General features: G+C 44.8%; 2 protein-coding genes across 2 annotated transcripts in view; both read left to right on the forward strand.

Annotated features, from left to right (window-relative positions):
• Positions 1–494: 494 nt before the first annotated feature.
• On the forward strand, positions 495–4,829 carry asb14b (ankyrin repeat and SOCS box containing 14b; the record flags this gene model as incomplete). The annotated part of the gene is made up of 8 exons (XM_084436002.1): positions 495–648; positions 1,121–1,252; positions 1,399–1,557; positions 1,687–1,932; positions 2,187–2,358; positions 3,256–3,790; positions 3,891–4,044; positions 4,654–4,829. The coding sequence occupies 8 exons, from the start codon at positions 495–497 to the stop codon at positions 4,827–4,829; spliced, it is 1,728 nt and encodes a 575-aa protein (XP_084292128.1).
• A 9,242-nt stretch (positions 4,830–14,071) lies between these two features.
• The window catches only part of tasorb (transcription activation suppressor b), a gene marked incomplete at its 3' end in the record, with an annotated part of 20,983 nt that continues 12,555 nt past the window's right edge, over positions 14,072–22,499 (forward strand). Inside the window, exons 1-9 of the mRNA XM_084461789.1 lie at positions 14,072–14,462; positions 16,489–16,634; positions 16,827–16,919; positions 17,050–17,122; positions 17,580–17,671; positions 17,818–17,952; positions 18,717–18,841; positions 18,955–18,992; positions 19,196–19,298. Of these exons, the coding sequence (XP_084317915.1) occupies positions 14,153–14,462; positions 16,489–16,634; positions 16,827–16,919; positions 17,050–17,122; positions 17,580–17,671; positions 17,818–17,952; positions 18,717–18,841; positions 18,955–18,992; positions 19,196–19,298 (1,115 nt within the window). The 5' untranslated portion in view covers positions 14,072–14,152. The remainder of the gene's footprint in view (positions 14,463–16,488; positions 16,635–16,826; positions 16,920–17,049; positions 17,123–17,579; positions 17,672–17,817; positions 17,953–18,716; positions 18,842–18,954; positions 18,993–19,195; positions 19,299–22,499) is intronic.

The raw sequence follows: 22,499 nt of genomic DNA on the forward strand, positions 1-22,499 counted from the left end.
GGATGCATTGTAACCACATTGAACACAAGTGTTAACGCAAATGTTGTTTGTTTGAGCTGGATAGAGCAATCGGATCTCACCGGAGACATATTAATACCAGGTGTAAATGTAATCAGGTTAAATCATATCTAGACACACATCACACATCTGGATACGAGACGCATTTTAATGCCAGGTGTAAATGGGGTCATAGCTAACTGCATTGCTGTATCTGCATCTCTGATTCCGAGTATTCATTAGTTTAAAATGTCTCTGTTCAGACTGTACTGCAAGTTGCATGGCACCTACGTTTTGTGTTCAGGAGGGTATACCCCACTCTCCAACTGCACAGTTGTTTTTAATGGCTGTGAAGGTGTGTGGTATTTCAGGGTGTGAGTGTGTCGTGTGTGGGACTCTGGTGCTGGAGTCTGTATGGCGGCTAACATCATGACTGTCCCATGCTCCCAGAGCCATTCGGTTGTTTTCTGGCGAAACCTTCCTTCCCGGAGTGACAGATGGCCACAGAGACGGAGGCGACGTATGAGTTGGACGAGTCAGAGGATGACTGGGATGAAGATGAGGCCACACAGTTCATGATTGAACAGAGCCTGCTTCAATGCAACAAGCGCAAGGCTGCAATTTCCAGGTATGACCTGTCAAAGGACACCGGTAGACCGCACCACACTCAACGTTATTGGCGATTGAATAATTCAAAGTAAACAATAATTTATTACAAGTACAGATTTAGATGCATGCACAATATTGAATGAATTCATATTTAGAGATAAATTGGGGAACCACCTGTCTCCATGAACTAGAATGCCAAAGCCACATCATCACATCTTTCAAATGCAGCTACTACACAGTGTGCATCCTACCCATCTCTCTACTGTAGCCTATGTTTGTTACAGTACATGTGGTTAACTGTTCAGTGATATCCACAGTCACTCTGCTGGCTCCGGAGACGACCCAGACGCCATCTTTAAAGCCATAAAGGAGGGTGAGCTGAATGATCATCTTTCCTGACTATCAGTTTGTGATGTCTTTGTCTGCCTTACTGTATGTGGGTTGGAGATACTGTACAGTTATATATGACAAAGAAGGACAGCAATACCAAAGAGTAGTGCTGTGCATGTCACAGGCGACGAGGAGGCCCTGAGTGGTCAGACAGAGCTTCCAGGGGTCATGTCCAGAGTGGACGACAGAGGATGGATCCCTCTGCATGAGGCAGCGACACAGGAGAGCAAGCACATACTGGAGATTGTCTTCTCAGGTACTGAAACTCTTCAAGAATGCTAGATACAATACATATTTGTACAAGTATAATTAATGCATTCATTATAATATCATTAGATATATATAATTATATATATTAAGTATGATTCAATGTCTAATGGGCTTGGCGTGTGTTGGAGCCAGCTTCTCCTCAGGGGGCCGTCCAGTGCCGTACTCTGAAGGGGGAGACGGCGCTCTTCCTGGCCGTTGTGCATGGCCTCAGGGACAACGCTACATTCCTGCTGCAGAACGGATGCAGTCCAGACACACAGGATGACGAGGAGGACTGCCCGCTAGTGGCAGGTAACCCAGCCCCACTAGGATACACTGATTTCAAGCTGCTATGGGATCAATCAATCACAATCAATCAATTGTTGTATAGTATAAAATATGTACTTTCCACCTCTCCGTCATCTGTTCCTTCGTCCATAGCTATAATGAATGACCAGTATGATCTGGCCTCATTGCTCCTTCGCTACAACGCCACGGTAGACCAAACGGGCCCTCTGGACCGGACCCCGCTCCATGAGGCTTCCTTTCTGGGCCTGGAGAACTTTGTCCATCTGCTCCTCCAGTCCGGCGCCGACCCAAACGCGTGTGACATCAACAAGAAGAGCCCGCTAGGCCTGGCTGCACAGGCTGGCCATCTGAACGTGGTGGACACCCTGCTACAGAAAGGTACTACTGTCGTGTTATTTAAGTTCAAAGTTCAACGTTTTATTCGTCACATGCACCATCGTACTAGTACGATGAAATGTAGTACAGCGAAATGTTTACCACTAGTTCCTAAGTGTGCTCAACAAACAAAAAGTTTTAAAAGTAGGCTAAAGTAAAAAGTAAAGTATTATATCTAGAATATATACTGCACTGCTATGTTAAAGTATGCACTAGTAGCTTCTCTCTCTCTCTCTCTCTCTCTCTCTCTCTCTCAGGAGCAAGTGTGGGGTATCCCTCAGGGATGTCTGGCTCTGTTTTGTTTGAGGCGGCTACGTCGGGGAACCCTGATATCTTGTCCATGCTGCTGGACTACGGGGCAGACCCCAACGCACCCCTGCACAGCGGGGACCTGCCCATCCACCGCCTGGCTTACCTCGGGCACATACTGTGAGGAAGTTACCTCATACTTCCTGTATTACATATACTGTACATACATTAAACTGATTTAATTTAATGTATGTGCTATGGGTGTAATGATACACTAAACAATACATGATATTGGGATCACAATATCGATATGATATAACTTTTTTTAAAACTTGAATGATGCATACAGAATATGACTGGAAAAATAGTATTTTATTCGAAAGACACAAAATGCAAAACAATGCTGTTGTTTGCGCTATAGTTTCATTTTGTAATGTTTTAAAACTTGCTATATCAGGAAATTACATTATATTAGTAATTTAGCTGACGCTTTTATCCAAAGCGACTTACAATAATTGCATTTAACATAAAAGCCAATGTACTGTACTACTACTCGCCAGAACTCACAACTCGCCAGAACTCACAAATGCATCTCTTTTCTAAAACAAGTGACTAAGAGCATAATCTAGTGCTGAAGACAAAGTGCAAGAATAGCAAACTAAAAATATAATAGGTGGATTGTGGTAGTACTTCTTGAAGAGATGAGTTTTGAGCCTGCAGCGAAAGATGGGCAGCGACTCTGCTGTCCTGACGTCAGTGGGCAGTTAAATTCCAGCACTGCAGGGCCAGGATAGAGAAGAGCCGTGACCGTGTCGATCGACCGCAGGGGCCTCGGAGTGACGGGGCAACTAAGGTAGCAGAGCGTAATGGTCGGGAGGGGGTGTAGGGTTTGACCATGGCCTGGAGGTACAGTAGGAGGGAGTTGTTCCTTTCATTGCTCTGTAGGCTAGTACCAGAGTACTGGATGCGAGCTGCTACAGGGAGCCAGTGTAGGGAACGGAGAAGGGAAGTTGTGTGGGAGAACTTTGTTTTAATTAATTTATCAATACAGCAGCTGTTTCTCCTCTCCCCTGACAGGGCATTGGAGCAGCTGATCCCAGTGACCAAGATGGAGGCGGTGAAGGAGAGTGGGATGAGTCCCATCCACTCTGCAGCTGCCGAGGGACACGCTCAGTGTCTGGAGCTGCTGCTCCAAGCGGGCTACGACCCCAACTTCATGCTTCACCCGCGGGTGCGACGCAACTACGACGACGAACGCCGGTCTGCGCTGTACTTCGCCGTTTCCAACAACGACCTTCAGTGCAGCCGTCTGCTGTTGGAGGCCGGGGCCATGGTCAACCAGGACCCCATCAGCTGCCTGCAGGTGGCCCTCAGACTGGGAAACTATGAGCTTATCAACACCCTGTTGAAGTACGGGGCCAATGTCAATTACTACTCCCGCGTGAACACCACGCACTTCCCCTCGGCTCTGCAGTACGCGCTGAAAGACGAGGTCATGCTGAGGATGCTGCTCAACTACGGCTACGACGTGCGACGCTGCTTCGCCTGTCCCTACGGCGATTGTTCCCATGACTACACACCGTGGACGACCTCAGTCATCAAAGACATGGTGGTGAGACATGCAGTCTGGGAAATGTGGTATATTTCTCTGTCTGGGTGCCACGTTTGTGTAAATCTGCCTGTCTGTAAAGTTAGCCTGTGTCTCCCTGCAGTTCTGTGAAGTGATAACGGTGTCCTGGCTCAAGCACATCTCCGCGCTGGTAGTGCGCATCATGCTGGACTACACTGACCACGTCACCTTCTGTACCAAGCTCAAAGACGTCCTGAAGCAGCAGAAACAGTGGCCGGAGATCTGCGAAATTCAAGGTAAGTTAGGAGAGATGTGTCACTGTCGTCCAGTAGAACGATGCCAGGAGAGGGCCGTCGTAAGACTGAGTGGAATTAACATACTGTGAGTGGTACACACATTGTTGTATACAAGTAGTAGAGATAAAGGGTGTGTTCGTAAAGGCACTCTGAGAATCTGCTTTGATTTCAGAGCGCTTGGGTTTCAATGTCATAGAGCGCTCTGAAATCAGTTAATTTACGAACGGTCAGTTCGCTCGGACAACGGGGCTTGAGATAAGTGAAAAAATCTCACTCCAAACTTTTGGTCAAACTTGGCTGCCCTGTATTGTCTATATTCAGCAGTGCATCGTATGGTAGGCTACGTCACAACCGTGGAAGATGCATGATGTGCGTATTTTGTGCCATGTGGGAAAAAAAGACGTGCATGCATTGTGCATAAAGGCCTCGAAATGCCTATTTTGCACAGGGCCTCGCTGCTCTCGTGTATCTCCCAGACAGCCCTGCTCTCCCAGAGCACAGTGCTCTGAATTTTTGAACAGGGACGCTCGGAGCGCTCTGAATCTCCGAACGCACCCAAAGAGTGTCTATCGTGAGAGTTTAGTGTCTCCACCTGCTTTCTCTGTGCAGAGAACGCGCGCAGCCTGAAGCACCTGTGTCGCCTGCGCATCCGTGAGCAGCTGAGCCGGCTGCGCCTGCGGGCGCCGGTCTTCATCAGCTTCCTGCCTCTCCCCAACAGCCTGAAGGACTACCTGCGCTACAAGGAGTACGACGTCTACAGCAGGGGCAGCGGTGTCCACCTCTGAACCCTCAGCAGCAGAGTGGCTTGCCCTCCCGGCGGTTGGTTGACTGTAGCCTACTCCCCTTCCCGGGCAGAAGTATACAGCAGTAATTAGTATTGTATGTAGAGACCTGTGTAACCTTAGACATGCTTTGTATTGTTTCTGTGTATTAGAAGAAGCCTCTCCAAGGCCGGTGGGGACATTCTGTGCTTGGAGATAGCCTACTTAGGGTTTGATTTACTAAAAGTTTCGTCCGTATTTTGTCTGTCTTTTGAAAGCTTACAGATAAGGTCACGGGCGTTAATGGAGCAGTATGAGGGCCTTACCACCGGAAGTCATGGGGGCATAGCTACAGTTTAAGCAAGACACGTCCAGTCACAACGAACAGAAGAAGAAGCTTTCACTTTTTTTGACGCATCGAAGTATGTGGGCAGTGACTGTTGAAACGGACGGATAGATTTTCGTATACGAAAAGAGAGCATAGGCTAAATAAGTCTTAACGCTGCTTGTCCATTTTGTACGTTTGACTTAATTAATATACAATATGGGGCGTGTCTAGCCTAGTGTGCAAAATAATGGGAGTAATGTAATGTAAATGTAATGTTAATTTGGCACACGTATTACAATTTACCAAAGCTGAAAGTAATTTTGGTGATGGTGACTGCGTCTGTATATAATACGTTTGAAGGGAAGGTTCTAATCGGCCCCGTTACGCACAGATGGCTGCTGTGATTGTAGCGAGGAGACGGCACAAACAATACGTAGAGAACGGGTCTTTCCCTATTAACATTTTTGAAATGACAGAGGTAGCCTAAACATTATTCAGACATATATCGTCTCTCCAGCAATGCCATTTTGGAGCTCTTGGATGAATTACAGTAGGACTGATTTGGAGCCAGTCACAAGGAGTCATTCCACCAGCCCCCCACCTGTTTTGTTTGCAAAGGTTTTATTATTAGCCAATTTTTCTATTGTTCTTCGCCTTATATCTTGCCATCTTCTCTTAATTTCATCGGTTGTTCTTCTTGTTTTACCAACAGCGACTTTCTCGGAGATACTCTCCATTTAGCTTTTTTGTGGTAATATTCCGATTTCTTTGCTGTAACCTCTTCCACTAACACCTCTAATTCCATTTGGTCAAATTTGCTTTTGCGCTTGCGCACCACAAGGTAGAACGTTTGATGTTTGGCAACAACACAAGACTGTGCCAGCTCTTGATTGAGCCTGTATCACGTTTGCACTGTGCAAATAGCCTAAAAATCTACAGTATCCGTTTGGTATTATTGTTTGCCTTCATGTAGTAAGGTCTCTAGCCCCAACATCTGTACAGTTACTATACAGTAGTGAGCCCTTGGGGGTAGTAATCTTACCTGCGGGATCTCAACGCACCGTCTGCGGCATTCTGCACCACCACTCAAATGCCTATAGAGGGAGAAGTAGTACTACTCATTCACCCATTACTGTAGCCTTGTCTGTGTAAGGGGGCTAGCTGACCCAAACGCAGGACCACGGACACAGACGGACTTTCCAAGCCCAGAGGGCGGTTTAATATTAAAGCGTCAGTACAGAGGGCAAGGCAAAAGGGTAGTCAAGTTCAGGCAGGGGTCAATCGATCAACAAACAAAGTCCAGAAAACGTAATCCAAGCCGTGGTCGAGGTCCGGTGAGAATGGGTCGGGGAAGCCGTGTGTCAGTCCAGGAAAAGAGTAGTAAACAAAACCGGAATCTGGAGGGGTGGAGAGTAGAATGAGTAAAGGGAAAAAAAACAAGAACTTCAGAAACCACAACTTGCCACAAGGAATCTTAGGGAAGAACTGGCGACGAACGTTGGGAAGACCGGGTTCTTATAGGGGAGGTGATTGGATGAGTAGTGGCAGCAGGTGAGCCGCGTCCTCGGAGCTCGTTAGCGGAACCGTGTTCAGGTGTGCGGGGGTGATTACGTCGGAGGGCGCGCAGAGCGCGCGCTGAAGTGGAAGGCCGTGGCGTGCGCGCTGCGGGAACGGTGGTGGGAGCTGGAGAGCGCCCAGGCGGAGGCGGAGCCGTAACAGTCTGGCACATTAGATGAGCTAACCTTGTTCTCAAACTCCTTGTTCTCCATCTGGTTGTAATTTAATTAGATTAGATTAATTTGATTTAATTAACCCCTCTATCTACATTATATATCTCTGTAATGTCGGGTCTAACTCATATGGAACAAGGTAGGTTATCTGGACAAGAAGGCTTAGAGGTTTGACACAGTAGGCTAGCTAACTAGCTAGCTAGCAAGCAGAGTGTTCTCATATGGAACGAGGCATCAGGACGAGTAAGATAGCTAATGGAGCTAACTCAAACTGTGTTCAAAATGGTTCACTCACTCCCTATTCCCTAGTGTTCCCCATATAGTGAACTACATGGGGAACAATTAAATGGTTTTCGGACACTACATGGAACGTCATTGCGTCGGATATTCATGGACACAAGCAAGCAGACGCGCCCAGTTACATGTAAACAACCCGAGCACTGATGGCAGTGCTGTCTTTGAAATTGAGAGTTTAACGTTTTTTGAATGATTTTTCATGTGCCCACCCACATCCATTGTATGACCAAAACGGTGGTAGAGCAATTATCAGACTTTCTCAAAAGTGCTAGTTTTGTCAATGTTTTGATCTGAACCATTGTATATGATCATAAGTAACCTTAAAGCAGGGCTAAACATGCATTTTCCCTTTACTACTCCTTTAAGTCCAAGCCATGCCAAACGTAAAAATATGCAGATTGTGATACATTTCAGAGGAGAGCATACTGAGACTGGTAAGACTGCACCCTGTGCTTCCTGTCTTGGAAAAGCACATTCATATTTTCTCCAATGCATTTACAGGTGCCCCATTGACTTCCATTGTACCCAGTGAGCGCCTGCAAAAAAACTGCAGCTAGCTCAATACTAGAACGAATAGTGAAATTATGGTTTACGTTTCAGGTTCATGGTAGATGGACCACAAATAGGGCTAAATGCCCAAAATAGCATACAACCCCTTTAAGAACTAGCAAAGAAGCTAGACAAGAGTCACAAAATCATCATGCGAAATTTCATGTTTTACGAAATGTCATTGTGTTTTGTGAAATGTAATGTTTTGCAAAATGTCTTGTTTTGCGAAATGTCGTGTTTTCTGAAATGTCTTTGTGTTTTCTGTAATGTCATGTTTTATGAAATGTCATTGTGCTTTGCACTTCAGGGCCACCCTACCATCCCCAATCACCCTACCTGCCATTCATCACTTATCAGGAACTGGGGAAGTAAAGGTCCTCTAGTTCCGGTCTGCACTTCAACTCATCGCCAGTTCGTGCAATATTATGCTACAGTATGTGGTAACATACTGTAGCGTTCCTCCCAGTGGGTCCTGAGATTTATGTATTCCTGGTGTTCTTAGTTTTAGTAGCCTTGCTATTTTTACTTGCATTGCTGTGAGGCACACAAGTAGGGTGCTCATTGCTGTCTGTATGTGGGTGGGTGGGTATGTATGTATGTGGCGGATTTCACAAACATACACAAACATTTATATAAGGATTTTCTGAAACGTCAGTGGACTGTTAGCGAAATTCACTTTCTGAACTGAAGCAAGAACAAAAGAGTTGGCGGTCACTGTTGCGCTCTACAAGGCGCAAGTTGACACCTCGCCTGAGTGCAGTCTAGTTTCATCGTGTCTTGCCTTACCCTGCCTCTCCCTCTGCCCGAATGACTCAGCAACTTAACGACTTTACTCATGTGCTACTGTTGTGTTTTTTGAAGTAGAAATCTCCACATGTAGCCTATTAGCATAACTACTTTGATGACCTCATGGTAACCAACACTTTGTATCTGTTTGAAAACGGTATACTACAACCTATGTGTAACTATAGTCTATTTCAATGTGGAAAAGGAAATAGACCTCATTTGACAGGTGCTGCACTGTGAGCAGCCTATTGGGGTCACAGGGAGGGCCTACTTAGGAAGGAGGACAGAAGGAGACATCAAAGAGTGAAGGTTTGGGACAGAATGACAGATACAGAGACTAGGATGTAAGGGCCTTAGCCTAGGTGGCTAAAGATGAGAGAGGAGACTAGGAAACGATACAATATTGCTCTATTAAACCCCATGAGAAGGAACTAACTTGTGTAATAGATTTTATTCCTTATACTGATTATTTCATAACAGTCGATCATCAGTTGATCAATAGAAAGCATTTTTACATTACCACATTTTTATTGATCAACTGATGATTGACTATTATGAAATAATCAGTATAAGGAATAAAATCCATTACACTTTCTGTTTTGTCAACTGTATGAGTTGACAAGTGAGAGTCCATATGGCTGCAAATAATTAATTAGCACTAGCAAACTAAATCAATAGTCAGTTTAGAGGAAGAACCTAGCGATAGCCTCCTGGACAAAGAACCGCTTGATACTCTTAATAAGCTGAATCATAAATCAAAAGCCACCTGTGACATGGAGTAAGATAAGAGTTTTTAAGAATATGCTGCAGAGAGAAAGCCCCAGTTTCTCCTGCAGGACTAATCAAATCAAACTTTATTTGTATAGCACATTTCATACACAGAGGCAACACAATGCGCTTTACAGAGAGCAAATTGGGGGGGGGGGGCATAGGTCCCACCCCTACATATTCCAGAGGGAAGCACAAAACCAGACTAAACTCGGCTTTTTATTGTACTTGTATATTAAAGAGTCTATGTTGATTTTCTGCTAGACTTTCTTCATTTACCAAATTTGATTGAATTGGCAGTGTTCAAGTAAGACTTAAAGTAACACCAAAAGTGTTATTTGAGAGGATACAAGCCTGAATTTGGGTAATACAAGTTAAGGAATTAACATTTTAGTTCCATATAGAGAGCTATTGTCAACATATTACCATATTCAATAACAGTGGAAAGACTACCATGCCCATGGGCGTTGGAAGCAAAATAAATGTGGGTGGGACACCTTGAAGGGGCATCTGTGGTTCCTCCCCGAGAAAAAAAAAAGAGCGAAAAGATGCCATTTCCTGTATACTGGTGCATTTTACATGTGGTTTGATACATGTAACTAGCTATAGTAAGATAAGAAATATGGGTAGCCTACATTTCATTCAGAGGTTGGCCAGTCAGATCACTTATTTTGAAAATATATTAAATATTATTATGCGGGACATGCCTTCACCACCCTTGGAAAAAAATGTTGCTTCAGGTAACCCAAATGCTTGCTAGCTAGCTGGCTAATGTTATCTAGCAAGCTAACGCGATAGCACAAGAAAACAAGACAGTATTACTACATGTAGGCTATCATCATCAGCATCTTAAGATGATATTTGAGAAAAGTATCCTTAATATAAAAATAACATGGTAGTTAACTAGGGGTTAGTGTGCTTGGCATGACTTACATTCAAGTTAATTAAGTTAAGACAATGCTTCCTTACATCGGGAATCTAGTGCTATCTGACAAAGTGTGTGAAGTTATGAAGTGAAGCGCACACACTGCAGGTGGAGCAGACAAAATGTAGACTACAGGGGGTCTCATCTCACACACTTGTTTTCCAAGTGACATAATTACAAAATAAAATAGTATATACAGGTGAAAATTTATACTCACACATTGCTGAGTCACTCCATATTTCAATACATAAAAAGTAGACTGGGGGGGGGGGGGGGGTGGGGGGGGGCAGAAAATGATGGTAAAAAGTTTGGAGATCTTGTTCCATGTGATGCAAGGAGTTTCATGATGTAAGTTTAAACCGTCTAGGAGGAGTGTATTTTAAGTGTAGCACACATTATGCAAAATTTGTAGAGGAAACATCATAGAAGACTCTATAGGTCCCAGCTTTTCTGTTACCTGTAGTAATATTTGTAGCAAAATTCAGAACTGTCGGCTGGCAGTTGGGAAAACCCATGCGTTTACTACTGCAGGGCCTGTACAAAATGTGCGCACAGCGCCCTCTAGCTGCTAGGTGGTATATCAATGTGCCCGTGCCTCACAGACAGACCGACATTCACACACACACACACACACACACACACACACACACACACACACACACACACACAGAGGCCTATACATATAGATTCGTGGCATTAGTATGATGACATTGACGAAAGCATTCAGGTCAACCGGGCTTAACTTGGAAATGATCCCAACCACTGAACATAGCATAATTCCTGGTGAGGTTTGTTTACAATGTCTGGCAATATCAGGCTGTTATGACAGTTTATACTATTTTCCAAATGGTTGAAAAGAATGCATTAGTACTTGGCCTTGCCAGAATCTGTTAAGCGACGAAATATGAATGAAAGTCTTCAGTCTCTAGTTGAGCAAAGCACGTTAGAGATTAGTTAAATCAGTTTGCCTCCCTCACGTTATAGCTACAGTGTAGTGATACATACATGCATGCATGCATGCATACATACATACATACATACATACATACATACATACATACATACATACATACATACATACATACATACATACAAACAAACAAAGACACTCACACCCATCACTGAGACATTCTTACATCCACTATTGAAATGCCCTCACACTCACCACTGAAACACTCTGACATACTAGGCTACTGAAACTGTTACATTCACTATTGAAACATTCACACACACACACCACTGTAATACTCACACACACCACTGAGACACTCACACACACATACACACACACACCACTGAAACACTTTCTCACACACCACTGAAACACTCTCACAAACACCACTGAAACACTCACACACCACTGAAACACTCTCTCTCTCTCTCTCTCTCTCTCACACACACACATACACACACACCACTGAAACACTCACACACACACCACTGAAACACTCTCACATACACTTTTTTTCAGTTACGTGTATGTAGCCTACTGTTGGCTCTTAAATTTAGATGTGGGTGTGTTTCACAATCATTCGTACAAGTAATCTCAGTGGTGTGTATAAGTAATTTCACTTGCAACGGAAGGTACAAGTAGGTTTACTTCAGTAGGTGACTTAAGACGGGAAGGCTTAGAGACATTTCAGGTAACTTTAACATTGATAAATGTTATTTCGATTTTATTTTTGTGATTCAATATGAAGGTGCAACTTCTATATATATTGTTAAGTTTGCAGGCCTTATTCGTAATTGACAATTGCGATGAGGATGACATTGTTGATTTGTTAAATAGGGTGCTGCGCTGCGTTGAAGGCCTACAGCAAAACCCAGGAGAAGAGAGATGTTTTGGAGAGCTTAATGACCAGTTAATCAGCATACTGTAGCCTTGTACTCTTGGGTGTGAGGGTAATTCTTCATTCTTAGAGATTATCCTCAGTGAAACACAATCATTGATAAAGGAAATTAATAGTGATTAATCGACTATTGGCTTTTTCCTGCTCTAAACTATTTTTTATTTTATTATATCACCCTTTATAAAATCCACTATCAGTCAACCAATCCAAACAACTTCACACGCAACACTGCACTTCCTTGTGTCCTGAGCAATAGACCTGCCACATATTAGCTCCATACAGTGCCCAGTTCTCAAGATAATCGTGATACAGGCACATACATAGCCTACATACTGTACATATTACAGTCATTTAGCAGACACTTTTATCCAGAGCGACTTTCAACAATTGTATTTAACGTAGTACTACTAGTCGTCAGAACTCAGTGCATCTCCTTTCTAAACAAGAGATAAGAGCATAATCTAGTGCTGAGGCCAAAGTGCAACAGTAGCAAAATATAAATACAATACAATAAGTGAATTATACATACATGCATACCAGAGGAGGCTCGTCCATTGAGGTAGGGGAGGACAGTCCTCCTCAGTTTTTGGAGAGAAGAGAGGGATTAAAATATAAATATATGAATTTATTTATTTATAATTAATATTTAATATTATCTCCGTTTTGTTCATAAAGCAGCTTTTCCCTATGGATAAAAACCCATTATTGAAGCTCCAACAGTGACATCTATAACATGCAGCTGGAGGACCCATAGATATCTATGGAAGGGAGGCTAGCCTCCTTTAGTGCGGGTTCTTTTATATTAAATCCATAATTCCATTCCATAGTTCATAATTCCAGTTCAAGATATCTTTAATTCCCTTTAATTCAAGATATCTACAATTTTAAGATATCTTAAATTAAGTTTAAGATATCTTGAATTAAGTTGTAGATATCTTGAATTGGAATTATGACTAGTCAGAATTAAATTGTAGATATCTGAAACTGGAATTACACCTAGTCATAATTCAGTTATAGATATCCGCAATTCACATTGTGGATATCCGCAACTGAATTGTAGATATCTGTAATGACGTACCCTATACACGTGAATGGCAAAAGTAGTTTGAATCTACTAGGCGAAATGACGTTGCAGATATCTAAAATTAGAGTTTTGACTAGTCACAACTGAGTTATAGATATCTCTAACTGTCGTTTTGACTAGTCAGAATGACGTTATAGATATCTTGAATAAAAATTCTGACTAGTCAAAATGTGATTATGACTAGTCAAAAAAAGGTAGTTGATATATGTAATGTTAATTCCGGATAGGTCAAGTTAATACATGTTAAAACGGCTTGCCACAGACAGACAGACAGACAGACAGACAGACAGACAGACAGACAGACAGACAGACAGAGGCAGACAGACAGACAGGGATTCCTGCCTTTGCATATATTTACATTACTTGTTATAGCGCCACCTTAGTCCCATATCTCATGGGTTCTATTTAGGCTACACCTGCCCATTGTGGTTGGTTTCTCCAGGACGTATTATCTCAGAGCTATCCAACTGGCAGGAAAAATATATTAGCAGCTTTGCTGCTTGGAGTTAGGGTTAGGAATTTGGAATATATTGAATTTTCCATTTATCTTCCAATTTGCCATATATTACAAGTAGAGGTAGGCTATAGCCTACACAGGAATTGTTGTCATTGTTTGTCCTTAGCCTAATTTATCAGCACTAATCAGCTCAGCGTTTCACTCCTAGATATATGATAGACCTATAGACGCACACATACATTACATTACAGTCATTTATCAGACGAATGGAAATGAGCCGATAGATAGTGTTTTAGATCGAAGGTGTAGACTGGGACAGACAGTACGACCCCAAAGCGACCCTTGCCCAGTCTCTGGAAGTGTATTTGAGGCTGCAGTTCACCGATAGGCCTATGGGAGGCGCGGATTTGCTTGAATGTAAACATTGAAGCAAGCGTTTTGCAGTGGTGGAGAAGAAGGTATACGTCATATTCACTATGGCGGAGGTTGGGTGAGGAGGAGAGTGTGTCAGTGAAGCGGCGCTGTGTCCAACTACCTTCATTGTTCGCGACAAACGAACACGGTGCTCGCAAAATGGCCCTGAATCCCAAGGTGGATGGGAAACGAGACTCAGAATGTACAGAGACCAGCGAAATCGCACGGGAGAGCGGCGATAGCAGGAAGAATCCGCTGTCAGCCGCCACCTCGGCCACATCCAACCAAAATGGCGATCAGGCTGGATTTGAAGATGGTGTAATGCCCGAAAAAGAAGCCTCTGATCGGCGGAAGAGCGGGCTGTCTGACGCCAGGAGCTCCAGTAACTCGCCCTTACCAGGCCAGAGACCAACCGAAGAGCTGCCAAGGAGAAATTTTCAGATCCCAAGGAAGATTAAAGAACGGAAAGGTTGTGCCCTTTCGCTACTATTTCCAACAGAGGCTGCCCTGTTTTATAATTCTGCTGCTGCATGTAGCCAGCTAGCTAGCTAACTATTAGCATAATACATGTTCAGTAACATCTGGTGTTAGATTTAGATTATTGTTGTCACGTTGCAGAGGGTAGGTAGACTGAAGGACTACACCATTGTCATCTTGATCCGTTGTGTGAATGTGGTGGTAGGCTCTGGTTAGCTTAGCCTAGTAGCTAGCAGCAGCATTGCAGGTAGCTAACGTTAGCTAGCCAAGTTTCTGTACGGGCGCGAGAGAAGGAGCACGTGAGTCTGCTGTCCCCTGAAAGTTCCCTTTCCTCGGGCTCTCCTCGGAGCTCCATAGGGACCGAGTCGTGGTGTCTGCGTTGAACTACTCCAAAAGGCTTTCGGGGACTCATCGGCCGTAGTAGTAAACACCATGTTTTAACACCACACCCCCTACTACATGGGTCATTAGGGGCTACTGTGGTCTATCCATGTCCCCCAAGAGGTATTCTGCAATCTTTCCATGTCCTCACTGACTGTCCGGATTACGAAGGCCCCCGTCCAGACCCAAGGAGTGCTGTGATTTAGGCCCTTGATTACTCCAAGTAGGCATCTTCCCTTTGTCTTATCAACAGGTCAATCTTTGTAGGTGGCAGGTGGGCTCGGGAGTGTCCAAACGTGTGGGAGCTTTATATTAATTGGTCAGTCAACCTGTCTTCGCTGGCTCTCAGTGCAATGTTGTGTGAGCACAGGGGTAGAACAGTCCTGGTGGTCTAAAGGATTAGCTTGACACTAGGTTCTCATATTCAGTGAGCGAAGCTGAAATTGGTAGTCTGCGTGGTGTGTCGGTGTTTGTTGTGTGTATAGACTTGCTCATTTGTCAGTAGCTTGGCATGTTTGTTGTGAAGGTCTTTGCTTCCTCGTTTCCCTGTGGATGTTATGGCCATTGTTATTGAGCGTTATTGTCTGGAAATGAATGCATAGCCCTGGTTGAGCTCATCTAGATTTGTAAGAATTGCCGTGCTAAAACCTGTTTCTAGAGATGAGGACCGGTGCACTCGGTTAAGGACCAGCAGCATCAAATAGGAGAGTTAATGTCACTGGAGATCATGGATCACCTTTAAAATAACTTTTATTCGGTGGACAATCACTCACTGATCTTTCGGCAGAACAGTGCCTTCTTCAGAGTTGAATAAAAGTTTTCTTATAAAGATGATCCATGAGCTCCAGTACTCTCCTATTTGATGAATTTAGCCCCCATCCTCAGAGATAATCAGAGTAAGGATCTGTTCCCCATCATCTGCATTTAACTCTGTTGAATTTGACAAGTAAGTTTAATTCAGCCACAAGAGGGTAATCACACCAATGATTGTAATCTAGAGAGAATGGGCCTTGACTACGACACCCCTAACGCTCCCTAGACCATGTCCAGCACTAATGACCTGGCGCTCTCATTACAGTCAAGTGAAGTTCCTCTGATCTGTGGCAGCTCCCAACGTTAAGTCAGTGCTCCTTGAGTGCCCAGTCCAAACACTGCTCACACACTTTCTAAGCACCCAGTCACCCATGTCCACTCTTAAGATGATCCCAATGTATAGACTCCTCTACTCGTGATGACAACATGACAAATATTCATAACGAGCATTTTTCTTGGACCAAAACCCACATAGGTCCCTGTTCTTTGAGCCATGTCCGTTCGGCTGAGTGCATTTCTATTTTAGCGTTCATCAACACTGCCCCCTCCCTCCCGCCCACCCCTCCACTTTGGATAAGCCTTTGGTATGTGAAGCAGGCCCCCAATTGGGAATAGCCTTTTGCCAAGTCTGTGCCCCTCATAGTAGTTGATACTAATGATGACAAAAGTGATTGATACGACTGATGCATAGAAGCAAGCTTTTTCCTCCACCTCCATTTTCTTCCAAGCCTTTCTATCCACTGCCGCACCTAAACTCTCCACAATCACATGCCAAACCCCAACACGGTGTGCTTACCCACTGTCATGTTGACCCCCCCCCGCAGGCCTGTACCAGTTCCTGCCCCCTGAGTCGCGGGAGTTCGAGGACCTGGTGAAGATCCTGTCCTCCTTCTACCTGGACATCTCATCGCGGGGGACCTTCTCCTACTACAAGGCCAGGCTCATCCACAACGAGCTGCTGGAGAAAGAGGTACGCGTGCCACGTCCCTCCCCTGTCCCGCCCCTGTCCCCATCACAGCCACTGTGGGGGATCATCATCACTCCTTGCTCTGTTAGGCGATTCTCAGAAGAATATGACTTCCTGTCTAAATCATGATACAAGGGTTAGGGTTTCTCAGACATGATGTTCTCTCCCCGTCCCCCCCCCGTCCCTGTGCAACAGTACGTGGAGAAGAAGAGGGAGCTGAAGCAAGATGGACGGACAGAGCCGGAGCTGGTGGAGTCCTACTGCTTCCTGTTCCCAGAGAAATCCAAGGTATGGTATTGTACTTCCTGTCTGAGTCACGCCGTAGATGACGGACAAGCCACAGCGCACTGCGGTCAGGCGGGGATGGAGCGCGGCGGGCGTCTGATCTGACTGACTGATCGTGCTGTTGTGTTTCCAGCTCCCGTGGATCTGCGAGAAGGGTCTGTCCGTGGGACACACCAGGGTCACCACGCTAGGGAATCCATCACTGGGTGAGTGTCGGCGTGACTGTGAACGCGTGCGCCGCGCACTGCTAATGCAGCTCATTTGCAGGCAGAGGCCCCTTTGTCTTGGCTGATAGGACACAGTTAGGCATGGTTAGGTCCTCGGACAAGGCTCTCGACTCTGACAGATGTTTGGAGGCCGCATATCTGAATGCTTGATGCAGCCTACCGCCGAAGGTGTCGCGGTCACTGTCATCGAGGATCTACAGCAAGCCATGTCTCAGTGACGGCCCCCTTATTCCCCAGGCAGAAGGCTCAGCATGCTGGCCTGATACTGTTACATCTAAGGATATCTAATATAGGGCAGAGCAACAGCTGAGTATGGCCGCAGTATTTATGAAAATACATAAACCAAGAAGAAGATTCCGACCCCCCCCACCCCACACATTTGAAATCATGATGGTTGTTTTCATTTCTCATCTTCTCATGTCTCGTGTCCTTTCAGGTGTTTATCTTTCCAAATACTCCGATTTGCTGCAAATGAATCCATTCGAAGTGGGCGCCAGCGGAGACATAGTCATATTCAAAGTCATGAGGGTACGGATCTATCACACAGCTCGCCCAATCACCCATTCACAAGGACGTACTGTTACAAGATGGCTTCATGCATGTGCTTTTACCCCGCCTACTGTTGGCTACAGTTGATGAGACGTTTTGTCATTTTTTTTGTCTGCGTATCTCAGGGCCGGTTGAAGACCATCCACGAGAACATGCCCAAGAGCGTGATTGAGCCCAACCCGAAATTCGACTGCCACGTGTCCAAAAATGCCATCAGGGTCACCTCCCTTCTGTCGTACAGGGCCTTCGAGCTAACACAGGTGACCACAGGAATAGAATATAAAGTTTAATTTGCCAAATATACAGTAACCGGTACAGGTCCATTGGAGTTCTTATCATTGTTTGTCCTTACAGTAACTTATCAACACTAGTCAGTTCCTCATTCCAATCCTAGGTATGTAACTAGACATTCCAAGGTTCCCAGACAGGCAATTTATTATCCGTAGTCTAGCAGTCTATCAGTTTTATCAATTTGATCCTACATATCCCATCCTATCATGGGAGACTGTGTCCATGATATAGGCAGTGCAATTAAATAATATTCAAGTGTATTGTATAGGGAAGAGTCAGTTGTTATTAGGGCTGGGTTAAAAGAAAATCCATTAATGATTCAGAATCGATTCATGAATCCCAAATTCGATCTTTTATTTAATGAATAAATTAAGGAATGAATAGTGTTCAATGATTCATTCATTCATTCATTTTTGGAAATCAGTATCAATACCCAGCCGTAGTATTGATGTGTTGCATAACTTGGCAGTCATGTTATTAAGGTTACAGCTCAAAAAACACGTTTTAGTAACACTAACCGAATCGATATTGAATCAAATCTAATTGAATCGTGATAAACGATTCTGAACCTTGTGAATCGGAATCGAATAGATTCTTGAAATTCGAATCGATACCCAGCCCTAGTTGTTATTGTCTATGGTATAGGCCCCTCCTGATTAGGTATTGATGCTGGTTAACATTAACAATGAATGAGGGAATGAATGACTGACGCGGTGTCTTTTCTCTCTGCCAGCAATACTACTTTGAGTTTGCGTTTGAGGAGATCAAGTCGCGGCCCAGGCACGTGTGTCCCTACGCCGTCATTTCCTTCCAGTACAAAGGCAAAGAGTCTGCAGGTGGTCCCATGTTAGCACACAGGTACACGCCTACCCACGCTCAACAGTTCTCTGCTTATCTGCCTGTTATGGGATGTGACACCCTGCTTGTATGCATTCATAACCCGATGTTTATTTTATTTTTCTGATTGCCAGGTTCAACAGTGGCATGAGTGAAGGAGGCAGAGGACCCGGTACTTCAAAAATGATCTTTATTTAACAGTAAAATTATCTTTCTCCTGATCATGGACGCAATGTTTACTGTATGCAGATTTGCTTATATACATAGCATGCACTGCGGTGAGTGAGTGAGTGAGTGAGTGAGTGAGTTGGGTGGTCGGTCTTGTCTTGTCTTGTCCGTTTCCTGACCTCTGTCCCCTGTTTCGGTGCTGGTCAGGGAGGAGCTACACAGTGTGGAGCGGTCCGCTGGTCAACAAGGGCCAGGAGCTTTGCCAGGTCTGCCTGCGCTCTACAACCAGACCCTACCTCCCCATCAAACTGTGAGTAGTCCCCCCCACTCAACCCCATTCTCCACCCATAGCTCACATATACAGCGTTGTCTATCTCCACAACATACCAGCTGAGTCAGGGGCTTTAGTCATCATTCGCTGGCACGTGAGTAGTGTTGTCACGATACCAGTATTATAACTTACATACGATACCTGCTAAAAAATATCTCGATACCGATACTGAAACAATACCACGGCAAAAACCTAAAACATCAGGAAAAGTAGGCTAATGGAATAATCAGGATTTTTCCTGGCTCAGTATGAGGCGGAGGTGGTACCTTAAGTGGGGGTCTGGGGGTCCTCACCCAGGAAATTTGGGGAATCAAAAGCTTAATTTCCTGCAGTTATCAGAGCTTGATAACTTGAGCTCAAGGTGCTTGATGCAGTCGAAGAGCTTTGTCCCAGTCTAAATCTCGTGTTTCTGCGACCCTCCTATATGGCTGTTTAGGTGTTTGTCATTGGTCAAACTTTGGTTTTCACCCTCGAACGACACAGCATAAGTGTGTAGCTAGCGAATCGTCTGAATGGAAAAACGGTCACACCAGAACCATTATGCGCTCCCAACAAAACATGAGTACCTACTACGCAAAATGTGTGCAGGTTGGCAGGTCTTACTGTTTTTTTGTCGAGAGCTGGAAGTAGCACGAAATTTGACGGAGGCGGCCGCCTCATTCTTCTCTATCCAAGAAAAACTGGAATGGACTGGAATAATATAATGTCAGGTGTACTCATCTACTGATCTCATTGTTTGCCGTCTGCTGAGGCAGAGCAGGAATGTCAACTGTTTAAACTAAATAAATAACTTTTAATTTGATTATTTTATACAATATATATTTAATTTGATTATTTTATACATTACATAAAAAAAAAAACTACTTTGTAAAATAATAAGCTTGAGATGCTACAATTATAAACTGAAAGTGTCTGCTCTGCTCCACTAGTCTGACACTCAGATTGAATTGCCATTCAGAGTCAGGGGCTGGAGCCAGGCTATTGATCCCTCTCCTTCACTCTGTCCGAGCGTGCAACAGTGTGGGTCGCAGCCTCCCAGCACAGAGCAATGGTGTTCCAGTTGCTCACGGCATGACGAGCTCCAGAGTTTACAGATTGCCTCATTAATGTTATGAGGTTCCCCAGCTATTAGCATTCGGTTTAAATCCGAAATATGGCCAAATAGGCGCTTTTGCTTTTAGAAATCCTCCGCCACCGTCTAGAGTAACCAACCTAGCAGCCCTCAGCCCTTTCACTTTCCTTCGCGAATGTTTTTTGCAAACTTTTTTACAACTTTTTTTCTGTTAGATTTGTGTTCGCCCCAAATTTTTGCAGAAATAAGCGAATGGTCTGAAAGTAGTGTGGTGAACTAGACTGACAGTTGGCATGTGCACTCTGCTTAGGGCGAGCAAAGGATGTAGCAGAGGCACAGAGAAGCAGAGCGCTACACATCCACACACACACACACACACACACACAGACACACACACTGCACAGAGACAGAGTAGCAGAGCGCTACACATCCACGCACACTGCCCCAGAGAGAGAGAGTAGCAGAGAGGGAGAGAGACACGCACACACTGCCCCAGAGAGACAGAGTAGCAGAGAGGGAGAGAGACGCACGCACACTTCCCCAGGGAGAGAGAGTAGCAGAGAGGGAGAGAGACGCGCGCACACTGCCCCAGAGAGAGAGAGTAGCAGAGAGGGAGAGAGACGTGCGCACACTGCCCCAGAGAGAGAGAGTAGCAGAGAGGGAGAGAGACGCGCGCACACTGCCCCAGAGAGAGAGAGTAGCAGAGAGGGAGAGAGACGCGCGCACACTGCCCCAGAGAGAGAGAGTAGCAGAGAGGGAGAGAGACAGAGTAGCAGAGAGGGAGAGAGACACGCGCACACTGCCCCAGAGAGAGAGAGAGGGAGAGAGACGCGCGCACACTGCCCCAGAGAGAGAGAGTAGCAGAGAGGGAGAGAGACGCGCGCACACTGCCCCAGAGAGAGAGAGTAGCAGAGAGGGAGAGAGACGCGCGCACACTGCCCCAGAGAGAGAGAGTAGCAGAGAGGGAGAGAGACAGAGTAGCAGAGAGGGAGAGAGACGCGCGCACACTGCCCCAGAGAGAGAGAGTAGCAGAGAGGGAGAGAGACGCGCGCACACTGCCCCAGAGAGAGAGAGTAGCAGAGAGGGAGAGAGACGCACGCACACTGCCCCAGAGAGAGAGAGTAGCAGAGAGGGAGAGAGACGCACGCACACTGCCCCGACACTGCCTCAACGCAACTTTGTACCTTTCTAGTATCGGTATACTGTGCAACTGCCATCCTGCTAAACATGACTTGACGACTCATTCCCATTGACAGCTGTAGGGTAGCTAGGTGAACAGTGAGTGAGTTGTCTGCTGTATGCGGGTTGGCCAGCAAAGTTGAACACAGTTGAACTGTGGGGTAGGTAAACAGTGAGCTGTCTGCTGTGTGCTGTGTAGGTAAACATTGAGTGAGTCGTCTGTTGTGTAGGGGTGTCACGATTCTCACATTCACAATTCAAATAAATCTTCGATCTTAAGGTCACGATTCAATTTGATTTTCGAATTTTTTTTTTTTTTTTTTAAAGAGAAAAGCTAAAACAAATTGCACTGACGTTTATGCCAGTGATGGTTTTTAAGACTATCTTGATATGTAAAGAAGTATAGGACATTCCAAACTCCAGATCGAAAACATTAGCTTTCAGTCACCTTCAGCTTCACATGCCATCTCTTAATGCTGGCTGTAGCCAACTCTAACATTGTTCAGGCTAATTAATGTTTAGTTGTCTTAAAGGAGTAGTAAAGGGGAAAATCATGTTTAGCCCTGTTTTAACGTTACTTATGATCATATACAATGGTTCAGATCAAAAAGTTGACAAAACTAGCACTTTTGAGAAAGTCTGATAATTGCTCTACCTCCGTTTTGGTCATACAATGGATGTGGGTGGGCACCCATTGTATGACCAGTACTTTCCAATGAATAAACGGTCCAATGTTTCCAAGCGCCTTGTGTCTGATTGAATACAACTAACTTGGCTATCATTCAAAAGACAACTTATAAGCTACCTTTCCCAACTAGCTCGGCTCATACAAAAACTTAGCTTTTGGGAGAGATGGGCAAGTAGACTAATGTTACTGTTAGTTAAAAAGTAAACATTGCGTGATTTGGCAGAGGCGGGGAGACAAACAT

Source organism: Borostomias antarcticus, assembly GCF_949987555.1.
Source record: "Borostomias antarcticus genome assembly, chromosome: 3".
Taxonomy (NCBI): domain Eukaryota; kingdom Metazoa; phylum Chordata; class Actinopteri; order Stomiiformes; family Stomiidae; genus Borostomias; species Borostomias antarcticus.